The sequence below is a fragment of the Bombus flavifrons genome, chromosome 4 (genome assembly GCF_040668555.2).
Source record: "Bombus flavifrons isolate JBK064 chromosome 4, iyBomFlav1_principal, whole genome shotgun sequence".
NCBI lineage: Eukaryota > Metazoa > Arthropoda > Insecta > Hymenoptera > Apidae > Bombus > Bombus flavifrons.
In genome coordinates, this window is record NC_138445.1 from 6508973 (window position 1) to 6525410 (window position 16438).

The 16438-nt window shown below is 33.0% G+C and overlaps 1 protein-coding gene and 2 long non-coding RNA genes across 3 annotated transcripts in view; 1 reads left to right on the forward strand and 2 right to left on the reverse strand.

Moving 5' to 3' along the window:
* The window catches only part of Dh44 (corticotropin-releasing diuretic hormone 44), a 78376-nt gene that overhangs the window by 53327 nt on the left and 8611 nt on the right, over positions 1–16438 (forward strand). Inside the window, exon 2 of the mRNA XM_069111042.1 lies at positions 13136–13312. Coding sequence (XP_068967143.1) covers positions 13166–13312 — 147 coding nt within the window. The 5' untranslated portion in view covers positions 13136–13165. The remainder of the gene's footprint in view (positions 1–13135; positions 13313–16438) is intronic.
* Positions 383–2189, reverse strand: LOC138178857 (uncharacterized). The gene is made up of 3 exons (XR_011172834.1): positions 2091–2189; positions 586–708; positions 383–512 (listed from the first exon to the last, which is right to left on the reverse strand). It is a non-coding gene; the product is annotated as an uncharacterized LOC138178857 (long non-coding RNA).
* LOC138178797 (uncharacterized) lies at positions 7870–8656 on the reverse strand. The gene is made up of 3 exons (XR_011172807.1): positions 8566–8656; positions 8238–8327; positions 7870–8115 (listed from the first exon to the last, which is right to left on the reverse strand). It is a non-coding gene; the product is annotated as an uncharacterized LOC138178797 (long non-coding RNA).

The window sequence follows — 16438 nt, forward strand, 5'->3', positions numbered from 1 at the left end:
CATTTCGTTCTTAAAATAAAACAATTTTTTTTTGTTATACACTAAACCTCATAATATTTTTAATTATTTTCAACGAAACGCATATTCTGAGCTCATAATGTTTTGATATTATACGTTACAGACGAAAAATTTTACACGCGTCATTGAGAAATTAAAGATAACACAGTTGGGCTATCTTTTTGACGAGGGGTATAGTGGAAAATTATCAAAATCTTTAAGAGTCATTATTTTATGCGAAACATTACAGTGTAGTGGACCCACTGTCCACTAACCGGACCAATATTCGATTTTATAACAATAATCTCCTTAATTCGACGTAACAAAATTAATTCTCCTCTCGTCTGTAGATAATTATCTATCGCGTTTTTCGATCACGATTTCCACCAATTTTGACGTTTATATCATTACTGTATTTCCTGTTATTTGTTCCCATGCTGCTATAGATAATTTTATAATACGGATTCGAATTTTCAACAGACTTCTTGAATTGTTTAATCTGGTTTATCTTCAATCTGTTTGTTAGAGGATTTAGATTAGAAATCTTTCGATATCAACTTCACTGTCTCGAAGTCAACTGAAACTTACTGTATTACTTGAAAACTCCGAAAAAAAAAGTTGACAGACAAAATGTACTATAATCGTCTTAAAGCTCTTCTTGATTCAGTTTCAAGCTCTCCGTTATCCGAGGCAAAGAAATTTTTCGGCCCGCTATCAACACAACAATTTAAGCTGATCACATTTTGTGGTCAATTCTGTATACGTGCATTTTACTCATAAAAACTTTTCCTTAGGATCGTTTTCTTTCAATAAAATTTGTAAGCCACGGTCAATTTTTTTCAATGGTACCACATATTTTGTCATATATTCATCGATTCATCTCGGCATTTCCGATAAAAAAAATATTAATCTATTTATATCGAGAAGCTATCAACTTAGCAGATATCCTTAATTCGTCAAAAAGATCAGTATACAGCATGAATAATAGTCTTAAACATACAATTAATGTCAAAGACGATCTTACTGTATAACGAGGCTCATTAATATAGCGAATAGTTCACTGTTCAGGTCTTTCGATGGTATTCGCGAAGCATGTGCATTCAACAAGTAAATTTCTAACTTCTATATATACATTTTCAAATCCGTTTTGAATTTTACCAATATAATAAATTTTATAAAAATATAATAAATTTTCATGCTCGTGGTAGGTAAGGGCTAAGCAAGCGTTCCACTCGCACGTACGAAGACAGGTTAAATGTATTAGAAAAATAGGGGATAGCCAGAAATAGCAAAGACGAGCATCGGGAAATAAGTATTGCAGCTAACAAGGTTCATGAAAGAAAATCTAAAGCTAAGGGCTTTGCGCCTGGAAAACTAAATCCAAGTGGAATATCAATTATTAGGTTGACAACTAAGTGATTGCGGATTTTACAATACCACCCATTGACAAAATCCGCAATCACTTAGTTTCCAACCCAATATACCATCTCGCGGTGTTGTAACAACGTTGGCAAAGTATCTGCACGATATTTAAAAGTGAGCAATGGAGCAGGAAGTTAGCAAATTCGTTATAAGAATTTATTAGTTGACACGTTTCACGAATAGAATTATCGAAGTTTGAATCGAAATTGTGCTTGTAAGATAAATAAGTGAGAAAGGTCAGAGCACTCTATGCGACCATTAAATAAATTGAAAAGGAACACAAAGAACGGGAGAAGCTTCGGTCGTGGTTGCCAGATGAACGTGCAATACATAGGACGTAAAATATGGTTTAATTAGCGTTATTTCGACGGAAGAAGGTCGTTTCGCTCACGAAATTCCACGTTTAATTATTTCGTTGGTCACCTTATAGCGAAAGCACATCTCTATCGTTGGACGTTATTTAAACGAGGCATCCGGTACAAAGCGGATGAAATGTGGAAATCCGCTTTAATAACCTCAAAACGCAGACCAGATCTAAAGTTTCGCAATTTTCTACGTAGATACGCGAGAAAGCTAATTTACTCGTCCAGAATTAATGAATTAACAGACGCAGAATGACAAAATAAGGTATGTTTAACTTGCAGTATAGTGTGCTGTGGCATGCTACATACACAGGGTGTCCAGTTCTAATCGATCCACGCAAATATCTTCTAAACGATCTTAAATATCTTATAACGATCACAAATCTTATTTAGATGTACGTACCCTGGAAATTTCAAACTGGCCTTCGCTTTTTTTAAATGGAAACATACATTTTTTTGTATACCGTTCAATGCGGTTTTTAACACTCTACGAAAATGCATCAAGGAACTCGAATCTGAAAATGCTTACCTTAGAACATATTTCAACGTTTTTCATGAAATTGTGTGTGTGAGAGACAAGGAGAACGTAAATATAAAAAACATTGCGTTGTCTTTCCTTGTCTTTCATACAGTAAGTTGTACAAGATCAAAGATAAAATATTTTTTCAACTAATCATTTTTCGGTGTTGAAGTAGAAAAAAGGTATTAGGAAAAGAACGGGTAGCGTATTGGTGAAGGAATGTCTAAAAGAAAGGGAAGAGACAATTGGGAAAATTATGACGAAGAATATAGCAAAGACAAAGTGAGAGAGAGGGAAATATTGGTGAAGGAGTGTCTGAAAGTAAGGGAAGAGACAATTTGGAAAATTAGAGCAAAGAATATAGCAAAGACAGACAGGTAGACAAAGAGGGAAATATTGGTAAAGGAGTGTCTGAAAGAAAGGGAAGAGACAATTGGGAAAATTAGAACAAAGAATATAGCAAAGACAGACAGACAGTCAAACAGAGAGGAAAATATCTATGAATGGAAAATCTAAGGCAACAGAATATATACAGGGTGGTTGGTAACTGATTGTACAAGCGGAAAGGGGGTGATTTTACGCGAAACAGGAAGTCGAAAATATAGAATAAAAATGTTTCGTTTGAGGCTTTGTTTTCGAGAAAATCGACTTTGAATTTTCGCTCGGTACACGTGCGGTACGTTATAACGAATCTCACTGTAGATCGTTGTCTCGATGGAAAAATTAAAAAAACAAAAAAAATTAAAAAAAAAATTTTTATTCTATATTTTCGACTTCTTTTTTCGCGTAGAATCACCTCCTTTCCGCTTGTACCACCAGTTACCAACCACCCTGTATATCTAAAATTCTAAATGAAAGGGACAAAAAGTTGCGATACCAGGTGCTATAGAATAAAGTCATGAACGCTAAATACAATAAGAGATATACGTAAATATATAAGAACAGTGGAAAGGGCAGGGCATCTAGAGAGGGAGGAAAGCGGAGACAGGCAAGGATTAATCGCGAGTGTAAGATGTGGATACGCGGAGGAGGGAAACCGGTATTGGTTGGAGGACGAGAAAAAGGAAATGTGTTCTTTGTAAAATAGAAATAGGTACGTTAAAACGCTTATTAGACAACTACTGTGTCTGGTGTGTGTATCGAGTGAGAAGGAAATAGTGGAAGGCAGGAGAAATGAGGCAGTGGCAAGTTCGTTAAGATCCATAGAAAAACAGCATAAAAGTACGAGGAACAGTTAAAGCCAAATGTGAGCGTGTAATATATTGTAGCTTTTATAGAGATATGTTTTCATTTATTTTATGATTATGTGCTAAGAGGAATTATAATTTACGTAGGTATATACAGAGTGAGCTGAAAATCAGTCTCCACGATTTTTCTGGGTTTTTCGATAGTGGGGGAAAAAATGTTTTCAACGAAAATTGATCAGCTTTTGATCGATTACAGATTCCAATAATATGTAGGAGAACGTATATGAACTTTATCATTGACTTTCAACGGAAATATGATTGTCCACGATTTGTCCTCATTTGTCCAACTAAAATTTTCGTTTGTCCATCCTGCAAAAAATAGTTCTGATCTTTAAATAACTAATTGATCAAACAAAAATGAGAATCATATATCAAATTTTAAACTATAATTGTATCCTTAGTTATAGGATAGCTTGTTATATCCTCACAATAATCGCTTGTTCTATACTCCATTGAAAAATATTTATTTTTAATTTTCCAGTAGATAGAGGTAGACAGAAGTTAATCCAAGATCTAAACGTGACTTGTTGCATAGCATGTATGATATTAAGTAGTACGGAATGTAATAGAAGAACTAATAATTAGATTTTTTATGCAAATTGTCATATCTTTATAAACATAATTTACTAGTAGCGCCTAACTGTAAACAGATAAAATTGAAATAGAAATTTACCTATCAGAAATTACAATTAATATTCTATTTTGGGTATTTTACATATTCTTTTATATTGTATTCGTTCTGTGAATTTTTGCATCTTTAAATTTTATGTAAACGCATTAAAATCTGCAGTCTACTAACGCAATACAAAAAATTTAAATATGTAATGTAATGTTTCGTAAATATAATACGTAAAATTACCCCTTTCACTGCTCAATCCGTAATAGGTAATACGTTCTACAAAATGCGCGTTCATTATACAGAACTCATAAATTTACGGATTCCGCGCAGCGTGAAATCAATCGGATGTAAAATTTATTCAGCACCGGGCGTTTTATCACGAGAATATGTATTCGACAGCGAGATGGTGAATTAAAGCGATCGAGAGGCATGGACAAACGAAAGAAATTTTCGACTTGTTTTTTCATGTATTATATTGTCCGAAAAGTGTCTTTCTTTTACAGACACGTCTTTTACAACGATACATCTTTATACAAACATGAAACCTAATCTGTCGAACGTTGTGATCTTTATTTTGATATAACAAAATAGATCATACGTAATTCGATAAAATAATATAAAACGGAAAATGTTGTGCATCTATTATTTCCTTATAAAACGAAAGAAGCTTTCCGGACAACCTAATAGAATCAGCCTTTTTCAATTGTACCATCAGTTACAGCACGTCCTTTGTAAACTATTTTTACGCGTTTATTCTATCTATTTTGAAGCTTCATCTTGCACAAATGCCAAATTTTGACCGATTCATAGTTTTCTTGACAATTTGGATCAATTACTGCGTTTCAATATTTCTATTACGAACGAAGATGTAAAACAAGATTTCATTTGTCCGAACCCCATCCATTGGAACGAAATTTTATTTAGTGTCCGATTAGCTGAATATGAATCCAATTATTTGGGCGAAACACGAATCCGGTTGTTTGAACGAAAACTCGTAGATAATAGGGAGAATCAGTGAATTCCTACGATACGAACGATCCAGTTACATGAACAATTTATCCTCTGACGTGTTCGAATCAATTCTATTGTGATATCAATAGATTGTGATATTAATAGGTATCAATTCTACTGTGTACAACTCTGGACAATGAAAGCACGAAGCTTTGGTATCAAAGGCTTGTTTCTACATAAATTTTTGTACGCAGTATATGTTCCTTTAGCTTAAGGTATTTGTAACGTAGTTCGATTTTAATTGGTAAAAGTGCATAGATTCGCAAGATTTGCTTTTTATTACGAATTAAAACTATTTTAAAATAGAAATGCCTGTCGATCATCTATTTTTCATCGACGTAACAATTTTGATAGAGAATCACAGATCGAGATATTATTAAATATTTGCAATTTCAATATTTCTTTACCAACGTTAACAAGTTTGGCCCATAGAAGATTATTTCGATATTTTTGTATATTCTTTCAAAAGTTCTAAATACATCGATACTGTTCAAAAATATATTCAAACACGATCACTTACTTATTTTCAATAACTGGAATATCTAACTACGTATAGTAAATTATGATTCGATTAAATTAATTCTCTAAATACGCAAGCAATACGCAAATAATTATCCTTTGAGTAAAGCAAATGATTTCTCTTTGAATTATTTCATAATTTAGCTACTAAATGAAATGACTTTGTATCTTATTTGGTACTTTGTATTTGGTTAAACATTTTCTGAAATTATCTCTCAAATAATTTCTCACTCTTACATTAGAGTCGTCAACTACGTTAGAAATACACGTTTCCTCGCATAATCTCAAACGCGTATTATTCAAAGATAATTGAAATTTATAACGATTCTGAAAGTAAATGTTGTCACGTTGTAAAATAATTCGGTTATTTTGATCGTGATTGAAAGGTGAAATACACAAACGTAAATTTACCACATTCGAGCAATAAGCCATAGATGCACAAGTTTTTTGTTATTTGCGCGGATGTAAAGATAGAGTTTATTCCTGAAAAAATTGGGGCATTCCGCTGAACAATATTTCATTCTTTGTCGTGAAAAAGAAAGCGCTCCCGCATCATCCTTTCGAGATTAAGCACGTTTTTTGCTCGTTAAAGGGTCGCTTAGCGCAACTATAGAAATTACACGCTCTACAAAGGTTCGAAGTACGTTCCAGTTGGAACACCTTTGTAAAATCTCATTGTTAATCGATAAAGCTGTGCCGTTTTCCGGCGAATATCGTGCGCTCCTTCTGTTTCTGATCTATCCATCTGCGAATAATTTCACGCCTGTTGCCTCGTGGAATATTTTCCTATTCCCCATTCTTTCTTCTTCTACTCTGGCTGTCGTCAGCCAGCACGTAATTAAAGTCCTCTGCAGAGAATTGTACGGTGAAGAAGGGTCTCTTTTAACCCTGCGGAGGCACATTGGGTCGCGGTGTATCTAAGAGGCAGGACCGACCATTTTTTATTTGAAATTAAATTAAACGAATACATAAAATGAGGAAATAATTACACCAATAACAAAATAATTGCCTGCAGGCTAACTTCAACGTGTTATTTGTGAAATAAATTACTACAAAATAACGTATACATCTATTGGCGTGAAATATTCACTTTTGAAACAACTAGGCAGCTGAAATATTTGATCAGATGATGCAGCGTAGAAATTAAAAAGTACGAGAGGAATATTATGTATCTAGACTGTGACATCAGAATTTTGGAGTAGAAATTCTGTGTGCCATCAATAAACAACTATATTTTCTCTTAGTGGAACCAAAAGACAAATATCTATGTTCTTACCTGGTAAATTAACATATATTATTCAAATAGCATTAACCTTTTGCACTCCTATGTCGAGTGTGACTAGACATCAGTTTTTATCTCAGGAGCTCCTTTGTCGAGATCCACTCGACATTCTTTCTTGTCCACCTTTTTTTGTGAAACATGCGAAAGAAAACCAGGATTGCATTCTGGAAATTGTTTCATGATATATCATACACTTAAAAATTACAAAATACAACAGTAGTGTGAATAAAACTGAATTTGTTTCTTCCTTTATTTATTTAAATTGTCTTATTTTTTAGTTAAAGTAAATTTCAAATAAAACACTTAAAAGCGTCGGGAGCTGGTGGTAACGAAATTGCAATAAAATTCGAAGTGCAAAGGGTTAAGATAAAAAAGCTAATTACAAATAAAATACAAATTTTGTTCCAACGATTATTTGAATGAAAAGTCATTTCGACAATGCCAACAATTCTGCCAAGGAGTACAGTTATTTAAATCTATGCTACGGTATTAATTTTTAGAGAAATGTTATCCAAATATGTAAAAAATGTAGAATTTCATTAAAATAAATACCATTTATAATTTTCAATTAATAAAATGTTAGGGCTACTAGAGATCAAATTTACGAGTTTCAAAATTTCTTGTTTTCTCCAACCGTTAAAAATACATACGTGCTTTTGACAAAATTGTGTGGTAAAAAGTGACTGATCTGCTGCATTTGCTTTCCATGCTGCGTTGCAGTTCTATGCTCGTTCGTGACACGTAAACGTATGCGTTTTTTAATTGATTCGAAGATCGCAATTATGCATTAACTTTTGTACGATAAGGAGGACTTTACATATTATACGACAGTTATTTTTACACAAAATTAATTATATTATTTCAAAAAAACAAAATTTAGATGAGCGGCTTGCGACAGAATCGTTGCCAATTTTGCAAAATGCCACAAGAAATCAAAAAAGAATTCCTTAACGAAGATCTAACCATTACAAATCTTGACCGTAAACAACAAATAATATTAGACAGACTTAGAATTCTTCACATCAGATTTATTTTATTTATTTACATTTACAATTGCCAAATTATCGTTAACGCGTTCCTTTAAGTGCCATCCTAAGTTTATATCGTCTCGTTCTAAATATTATCATTCGCTAATTCTACAAAAACGTCATTGTATCAAGTATCATTATTTTTGCCTATTAGTTTCTCTCTAATTTATATATTTCACTAACATTTCTGTGCTGTTGCTATAAATTGGCCGAAGTGACTGGATACTTACGGTAGACAATGTATCTCGTTATCTATACACAATATGTTAAAACGAGAAAGCTAGAATAACAGCAGAGCTGATTACACCTTGTCCATAGACCTGGAAAGTTGTACCGATACAAAGTGTAAATCTGTGTACCCTTCGCCACATTATAATCGTCTTGTTCGCCACGGCTCATTGTCATTGTCCTTTAAAACAGCGTACAAGCATCGACATTATCAATGGGCAGCTATGATCCGTAAACAGGACAATGAAAATGATAGTGCCGTGGTTGGTACACAATAACGAAACACGATTCAATAACAGATATAACTTATCACAAACTTTGCAACATTACCATTTTCATGCAACCTCGAAATAGTCGACATTACAGAGTGTTTCCGCACTGACTGCACAAAGGGGCGAAAATGGTTCAATCTATGTAAAAGGCTACGAAAATGTAGAATGATATTTTTTTTTGTAGACTGCCATAAATATGTCCTGTAAATATGCCCTATGTAACTATTTGTAAACATATGGACACTTTGATTGATATGTGCTCGTAATATCAATAGACGAATGTTGGTGAAATATTTAAATTTGACGAATTAAAGTTAAAATATCTCAGCTTGCGATTTTTCAATATAAATAGATTACTTTTTTTTATAGAGAATTGTCCAGCTAGATAGATTAATATTATAATATAAATATAAGCTGCCATTTAAAGAGCCACATCATTTTAATATCTCAATAATATCTCAATATAAAATATATAAAGTATTAAAGAATCAAACTATGTTTAATTATTATAGCTACATAATCAACTCAATGAACACCTTTTAAGGATAATAATTATAACCTTGTTGTACAATGGTCAAAATACATAGAATCTATCGAATATTAATTTAACCAACCACGTTGAAAATTTCACTAAAAATTTGGTCGTTCCATCTACAACGATCTAATATGACATATTATGTTAGATAAATAGCAAATTGTTGGTTATTCAAATTATTACTCATTCAAATATCATGAAGAATGCAAACGTATTTGCATCGACATTACTCCTTGATAAGCATGATGCTTCAATGACCATTAGAACACAAATGATTAGCAAAGTGGAAAGATCTTATCAACTGAATGGAACCTCCAACAAGACACATTTAACATATTTTGAGGAAAAACGGTTTTTAAGTTACACTGTTCCATAAATAAGCCGCCGATTTTTATGCAGATTCGTATTCCTCAGAATATAATTGAAAACGTAGAATCACCTCAGAAAATTGTTTCACGCATCAATTATTACGCAATGCATCGTACTTTGGATATTTTATTTATCTTCCCACGTTATACGCATTCTGCGCAATTCTACGCTTCCAAATTCTCTGTTGACGCATAAAAATCCGCGATGCATCCATAAGCTACAACTACCTAACATATTTCTCGTCTCATATGTTCAGCGTTACATCGTATTCTCTAACGAAACCTAATCTGCGACCTGTGTGTATCGAAAATTAAAAAACGATCGACGAAACACTTATTGGTAATTGAATTTCCAGCAAAATGCGCTATAAACCTTGTTCGAGGTTCCCATTCAGTCGTTCTATCTACCTAGAAACCATTTCCGTTACCTGACACTAACATTCGTTTGTCGAATTTTCCTTTCTCTCGTATTAGTCTCGAACAGTTCTTCGGTTACCTCTCGTTTGACTATTAATTGCCACCTTCCGAGTATGTTCGTCGATTACAAACTGCACCAGAGATTAAAAGTACAATGATAAAAAGATAGAAACAAGGAAGCAGAGATTGGAGCGAGCTGTTCGTGCAGGTGACGAACCAGCGTAATTGAAGAGCGGAACGGCCACCCTAAATTACCGGGCGTAGATTAAGCCGCCGGTGTTAATGAACTCGTCCGTGACGACGCTGCTGACGACATCGTAACAATCGCCGACGACTATATCGGCACATCGACCCAGATTCATTCACCATCGAACTTGACCTTCTCGTTTATCGCTCCTGCGTCGCGTTCTTCTTGCTATAAATAAGACGTTGGACGAGCAACTGCACGAACGCACTTGTCTCTCGCTGTACAACGGTAACTACAAGATTTCATGAAATTAAACAGCATTTTACGAATCGTTTTCAAGACGTAAACGGTATCGGTATATTTGGTAATCTTGATAGAGAGTTAAGTAAATCAAAATGTTCCCTTCTTGCTATGTATATAAACGTCTTTGTAGTGCTCATAATTCACGATAGTTAAGCTTCGATATCCTAAAGCTTTTCTCACGCTTTCTTTTATCGATTTACGCTGTTAGAGTGCACATGTAACGATTTATTGCTCATATAGGGCGTCAGAAATTGGATGATTCGTGCTAAGTACTAAAATCGTGGGAAGAGAAAATGAACGTGGTTTGGGTATGTGTACGATAGCGTGCATTATGACGGGAAGAAGTTAATGGCACTTCCATCAGAGGAGAGTGCCAAGAGGACGAAGACCTTTCGGTCAGATGTTAACAGAACAAACAGGCGTGGTTAGAAAGTATCTCCATACCTGAAATCTAATGTCGCGAATGACTGAAATCAAGACTGAAAAAAAAAGGCTTTGATTAACGGGTTGCCTCGAATTGATTATTTTAATATGTCCGTAGCAAAGATAGGAAGATTCTTGTTACGGACATATTATAATATCGTTTGAATAATCGAACCTTGGCCCATCTTCGACCGATAATATTTTTCGATCGATAAAAAGATTATTAAATGTTTTTAATCCTTTTGAGACAGCGAACGAAAGAATTCTGCAACACCATGTACATTAAAAATCAACAAACAATTACTTAACAAAAATTTAACCGCTGCAGATATCGGGCGTAAACAACGCTTAGTATTAAACAGGTTTAGAATTGGTCATACTAAATTTATACATGTACATTTAATTTTTAATCCAAGCTATCGTTACCAATTTTTTTATCAAAACATTCGCCATATTCTATAAATGTTGTTAGTTTGGTATATTTATAATTCTAGACCATTATAAAGCATTCAGTTCCCGTTTCTTTTCTTTATAGAGTGGATATTGTATTGAAATGTAATTTACATTTATAGATTAAAATTGGACACCTTGTATATGCGTAATGATACAACAACGTAATTAAACAATTAAATAAATAGTTTAATAATATACAACTAGACATTAACTATACATTATATATAATTATAGATGATTATAGATTATATCAATTGTATAATATGACGAATGTTTTATTTATAAAATATACTAAATAGTAAATAGTAAAATATACTAAATAATAATTCTCTGGTTATTCTGCAAAAAAGAAAACACGAGTAAGGTTCATTTTTGTTTTGAACCATTCATTATTGATATTATTAATATACGTAATTCCTTGCTTTAATTTTCTGCTAAACATAGTTTTCACGGGCATTAAAAGCCTTTCTATGAGACACGAAATGAGACATGAAAATTCCAGGACTGCAGCAAAAAATATAACAGATACATAAAAGACTTGTCGAAAAATATACGCACGTCCGACTTAATCGGATAAACAGTTGGTTATTTTTCAAGTGGCCATTCGATACGATCGGAATGCGATATCAGCCGATCTAAATGTCAGTGAAAATCGTGGCCAGTATCGAGCGAAGGGGAAAGTTGTTCGGAAAAATAAAACTGGAATGTTCGTTTGCGTTTTTCTAACCGTGCGTAATATTCTGCGAAATATTTCGTAAAACGTTGCAAATACGAATTCGGCTTGATCCTTTGACGTTATCGACTTTTATCTTTGAATTCGTTCTTGAAGTGGTTATCGTATACAGATAAATAAAATGGAATAGTCCATTTGAACAGACAAATTTCTTATTTCATTAATCCTTCCTAATGCAATGAAATGATTGTTACAAGTTATTATACTCTCTTTCTGGAAAATATTTGTACGAAATTTCAATTACAGCAACGATATTTCATGTGTTAAAATTGGATGAAACATCTTGTACAGTACATGAAGTTCATATGATCCTTTCCTTGTTCTTGGAGATTTTCCTTTTCCTCGTGACTTTTTCTTTCTTGCCCCTTAAATTTTATTATTACGCTCTATTAATCACTTATTAAAGATACGAGAAATTTTCGAAACGTTTCTAAGCAAACGAACTTCCTGTAACAAATTAAAGTTTTTTATTCATTTTAATTCTTCTCGGAATCTAAAGGTGTTAATCCATTCATATTTCTATACTATTTTCTACAAAATTAATGTGCATACTAAATGCAGGAATTAGAGAGATAGCGTCTGTATTGGACGAAGCAAAATTATTATTCGTCATTTGTCTACAGCTTTGAATAATTTTTATCCGCCATGGAACTTTTCTTTTAAATATTCATAAGGGACTTTATATTTAGCGATGTTAGTAAAAAAGGCAGTTTCAGTTAAAATTTGATTGAAATTGCTTCAGTTCTTTGAAAGGGGATAAGTGAGAAAAATCGATATTTAACAGAATTTTGAAATTAAATTTAAATATTAAATATTTTAGAAATTTAACAGAACCTTTACCTACGTGTCTGGATAATTGAAAATTGGATACATCAACAAACAAATTAAAATGTTACCAAAGTCATCTTACCAAGATGTCTCTTTTTATCCTCTTCAAAATTTTCAAAATATTACTCCTCGTCGTGATTTTAATAAAAAATTGAGTAAACCAAAATTTTTTTTCCTTGCCACCTATTAAAACCTTGATCGTATTGATAATTCGCGATGGTTAAGCCTTAACATTCAAAAGCTCTCTTGGTTAAACATCTGGTCGCTATGGTAAACACGTTTCACATAATAAATTTAATAAAACACTTTGAAAATTGTTTCCTATGAAACGATTACCAGACTTATAGTGTTTAATGAAAATTTACCTTTACTCTGTTTCAGATACATTCGTTTCCTGTGCTTGCAGACACAATGACGCTTATGAGCCTGCTTCTATCTCTATTATTTGTCGCTATGACTAAATGTCAACCCATATCCTACGTGTACGATGAAAGAGAATTGTCTCGGGATAATCATCCTCTCCTACTTCTCGTCGATCACCGAATTCCAGACTTAGAGGTACGTTATTCTCACGCTATGAAAATGCAAATTGCCCGAAGTATCTGTAGGAAAAATATAGGAGGAAGATTATAATAAGTATGATAGCTGATACAAAAAAGTATTTGTACACGTTATTATTCTTCAATGAAACGTTCTTTTATTAAATTCCACGGTTCCTTACGAAAGTATTTGAATATTTACCACAGAACTTATTTATGTAGATATCGTGTACATTATACGGGACTTTTTGAAATTTTGTTAGCGCTGTAACGAGACACGGCGCTCGCGATTATAACAATAAAGTTTAAAACCATTCCGAAAATGTATATAGGAATTACAAGATATTTGTTGCAAACATACATATAGTGAAATATTAATTTACAATATAAACTGCGGCGTTGAATATTCATATTAAACTACATATTCATGGTTTATTACTACAGTGAATGATTGACTGTTTAATTAAATGTTTTGGTGACCTTGACGAAGTGTATGCTTGTAAGTATTTTGCAACTTCTCTACACACATTTTCGGATTCGTCTGAAATTTTACCGTTATAATCACGTTAGTTGTGCCTCGTTATAGGGGGCCCGGTGTGTCGCTCACACCGGTTCTCGGGCTTTTCCCCAGAAGCGGCCTGTCCGTACGGATTTCCTCCACGTTAATGAAAAAAAAAAGTTGTGCCTCGTTATATTGCTATTGAAATTTTAAAATGTTTTCTGTAATAATCAAATGGGAAGTTTCTAAGAGTTTTCGAGTACTTTTCATTTTACTGCACGTTTCATTTCATAGCACCAAATTTGTGTAATCATATGAAAGTACCACTAACTGGTACAAAATTTATTATAGTCTGATCCATTTAATTAGTATAAAAGTTCAATAATAAATGCAGTAGTGTACGATTGCTTTTTATAGTCACTGTATCCAACAGAAATCCCAAAGTGGATTCATTTCCTTAAGAACTCGCTAGATTCTAATAAAATGTGTCAAAGTAGAACAGATTTTTTTATCTCGTTATATTAACGCACAAATATTTATCAAATCTTCTTAGAATCTATTTTTTTGAACAAATTTCTATTTTTATATTTTCGATCAACGAAGAGATTGCACATAGAAAATCTGGAAATTCTCACTGAAAATTGACAACAAGACGATAATAATATTATGCAAGTGAATTAAGGAGATAAATATTGAAATAACAAAGTTATCCTATTGATTTATGAATAAATACATATTCGATTAGATAACATAATTTATGATAAAACGAACAGGACTCTTTTTACGTTCTATCCTTTTATAGTCGATAATTTATCAGATAATAGGATTATGGTCATTGTAAAATAAAGTGGAATAAAAATCTCAGCACATGTTAAATAAGAAACAAACTTGTCTATTAAACGTACGATGTTACACGTATTAATTCGATAAATAAACTGCGGACATATATGCAAATTCATATTTTTATAAATACAGATAGATGAAACCTACACTACACTACCGTGCACAAATATTTGAACACTCGATGCGATTCAATTGAAAGATTGTGGTCCAGATGAACGCTACTTAAATTTAATAGAACTATAATAGATTGAAGCGTTAAATGTCAATGACTATAAGCAAACGCTTGGAACGTTGAGTATGATTGACATACTTTTTCTCAAAAGTGGATTTAAATATCGAAATGTGGATGTCGTTCTATCGATTCTGGTTCTCGCGCAAAATATAGCCTGCGATAAAACAAACAATAATGTAATATCGGAATATATATTAAAATATATAGTTTATATAGAATATAGTTTAAAATGTGCGATACTACAATAAGGTTTCTACATTTTACCCGTTTAGATTGGATAATTTTACGACACAATTGAAATAACATTATCGTGAAATCATTTGGTATAAAGAAGGTCAAGTTACTGCGATGCTTTTGCAAAATTTACCATTCTAGTTTAAAAACGCTGAGATTTATAATAAATTAGTTCCTCCCCGTAAAATATTCCCTCCCCGTTAGTAGAAAAATATTCATTTTAAGAAAAAAATTAATCATTGTTCGAAATACCCCACCAACTTACTAAAATATCGAAGACGATTATGCATCGAAATATTCCCTTAAAAAGTTGTAGTAGAAAATATAATAATAGCAGAATGTTTAATTCGCGGAGTGATCCGGAAAATATGGAAAAATGTGAAAATACAAATGGTAGAAAAACGTGCTAAGTTGCTTTAAACATAAAAGTTTCTTAGTAAAAACGAAACAAAATTTTCATTTTAACTTTCCAGAAAGCATTTCGTCTATTTTCGTTCAAACTTGCTTCTAAACTTCGAGAAAAAAAGTTTCGCTGGACAAAAGAATTATAAATCGAGCAAATGGCATTTAAAAATTCGTTTCTTCCTTTCAAAATGTACTAACTACCGTTGAATGGATAATTAAATGTCTCTTACGAGACCATGTGTTTCCTTCCCCTCGTGTTCGTAACGTGAATCTATTAATTAAATTATTCTGTTATTATTTCATTACATCAAGTCGTTAATTTTTTGCAATAAAACTTTCCAGCGAATTTGCCTGGGTTAAATATTTTTTACAACTCGGACAACGCAGAAATAGACAATGAGATCTAGGCGCGTGCTGAAGTTCAAGATCCACGAACCTAACCCGCCGAACCTAACCCCAACCTAACCTCTATCTATCAGATATTAGCTGGACGTGAAATGATTACGATATATCCTTTCACGAATCTTTCGCCTGGAGTCGCACGGACAGAATCAAACGTTAAACGTCACAACCGTTTTCCCGTTTCATGGACCACCTTAATAAACAGATTATTGAAAAACTCTTTGTTTCGCGTTCCGAAGCGGACAATAACATGGTTGTTCTGCAACAACAGAGAAATTATTCGCGGGTGAGACGTGAAAAGGATAACACGCTTGTTAAATTTCATCGTCGAGAGGTTTGTAATTGGAAATGGAATCGGAAATTCGTTCGTCCATGATTTCCGACCATCCTTTCTCTCCATTAATCAAACACAACGTGCTAGTGTACTCGTATCTATAAACACGCCACTACTGTTCAAACGTATCTGGACGTTTCGCTGGAGTTGTAATTTATAAATTAAATTTGAATATTAATCGGTCGAATTAGTAATT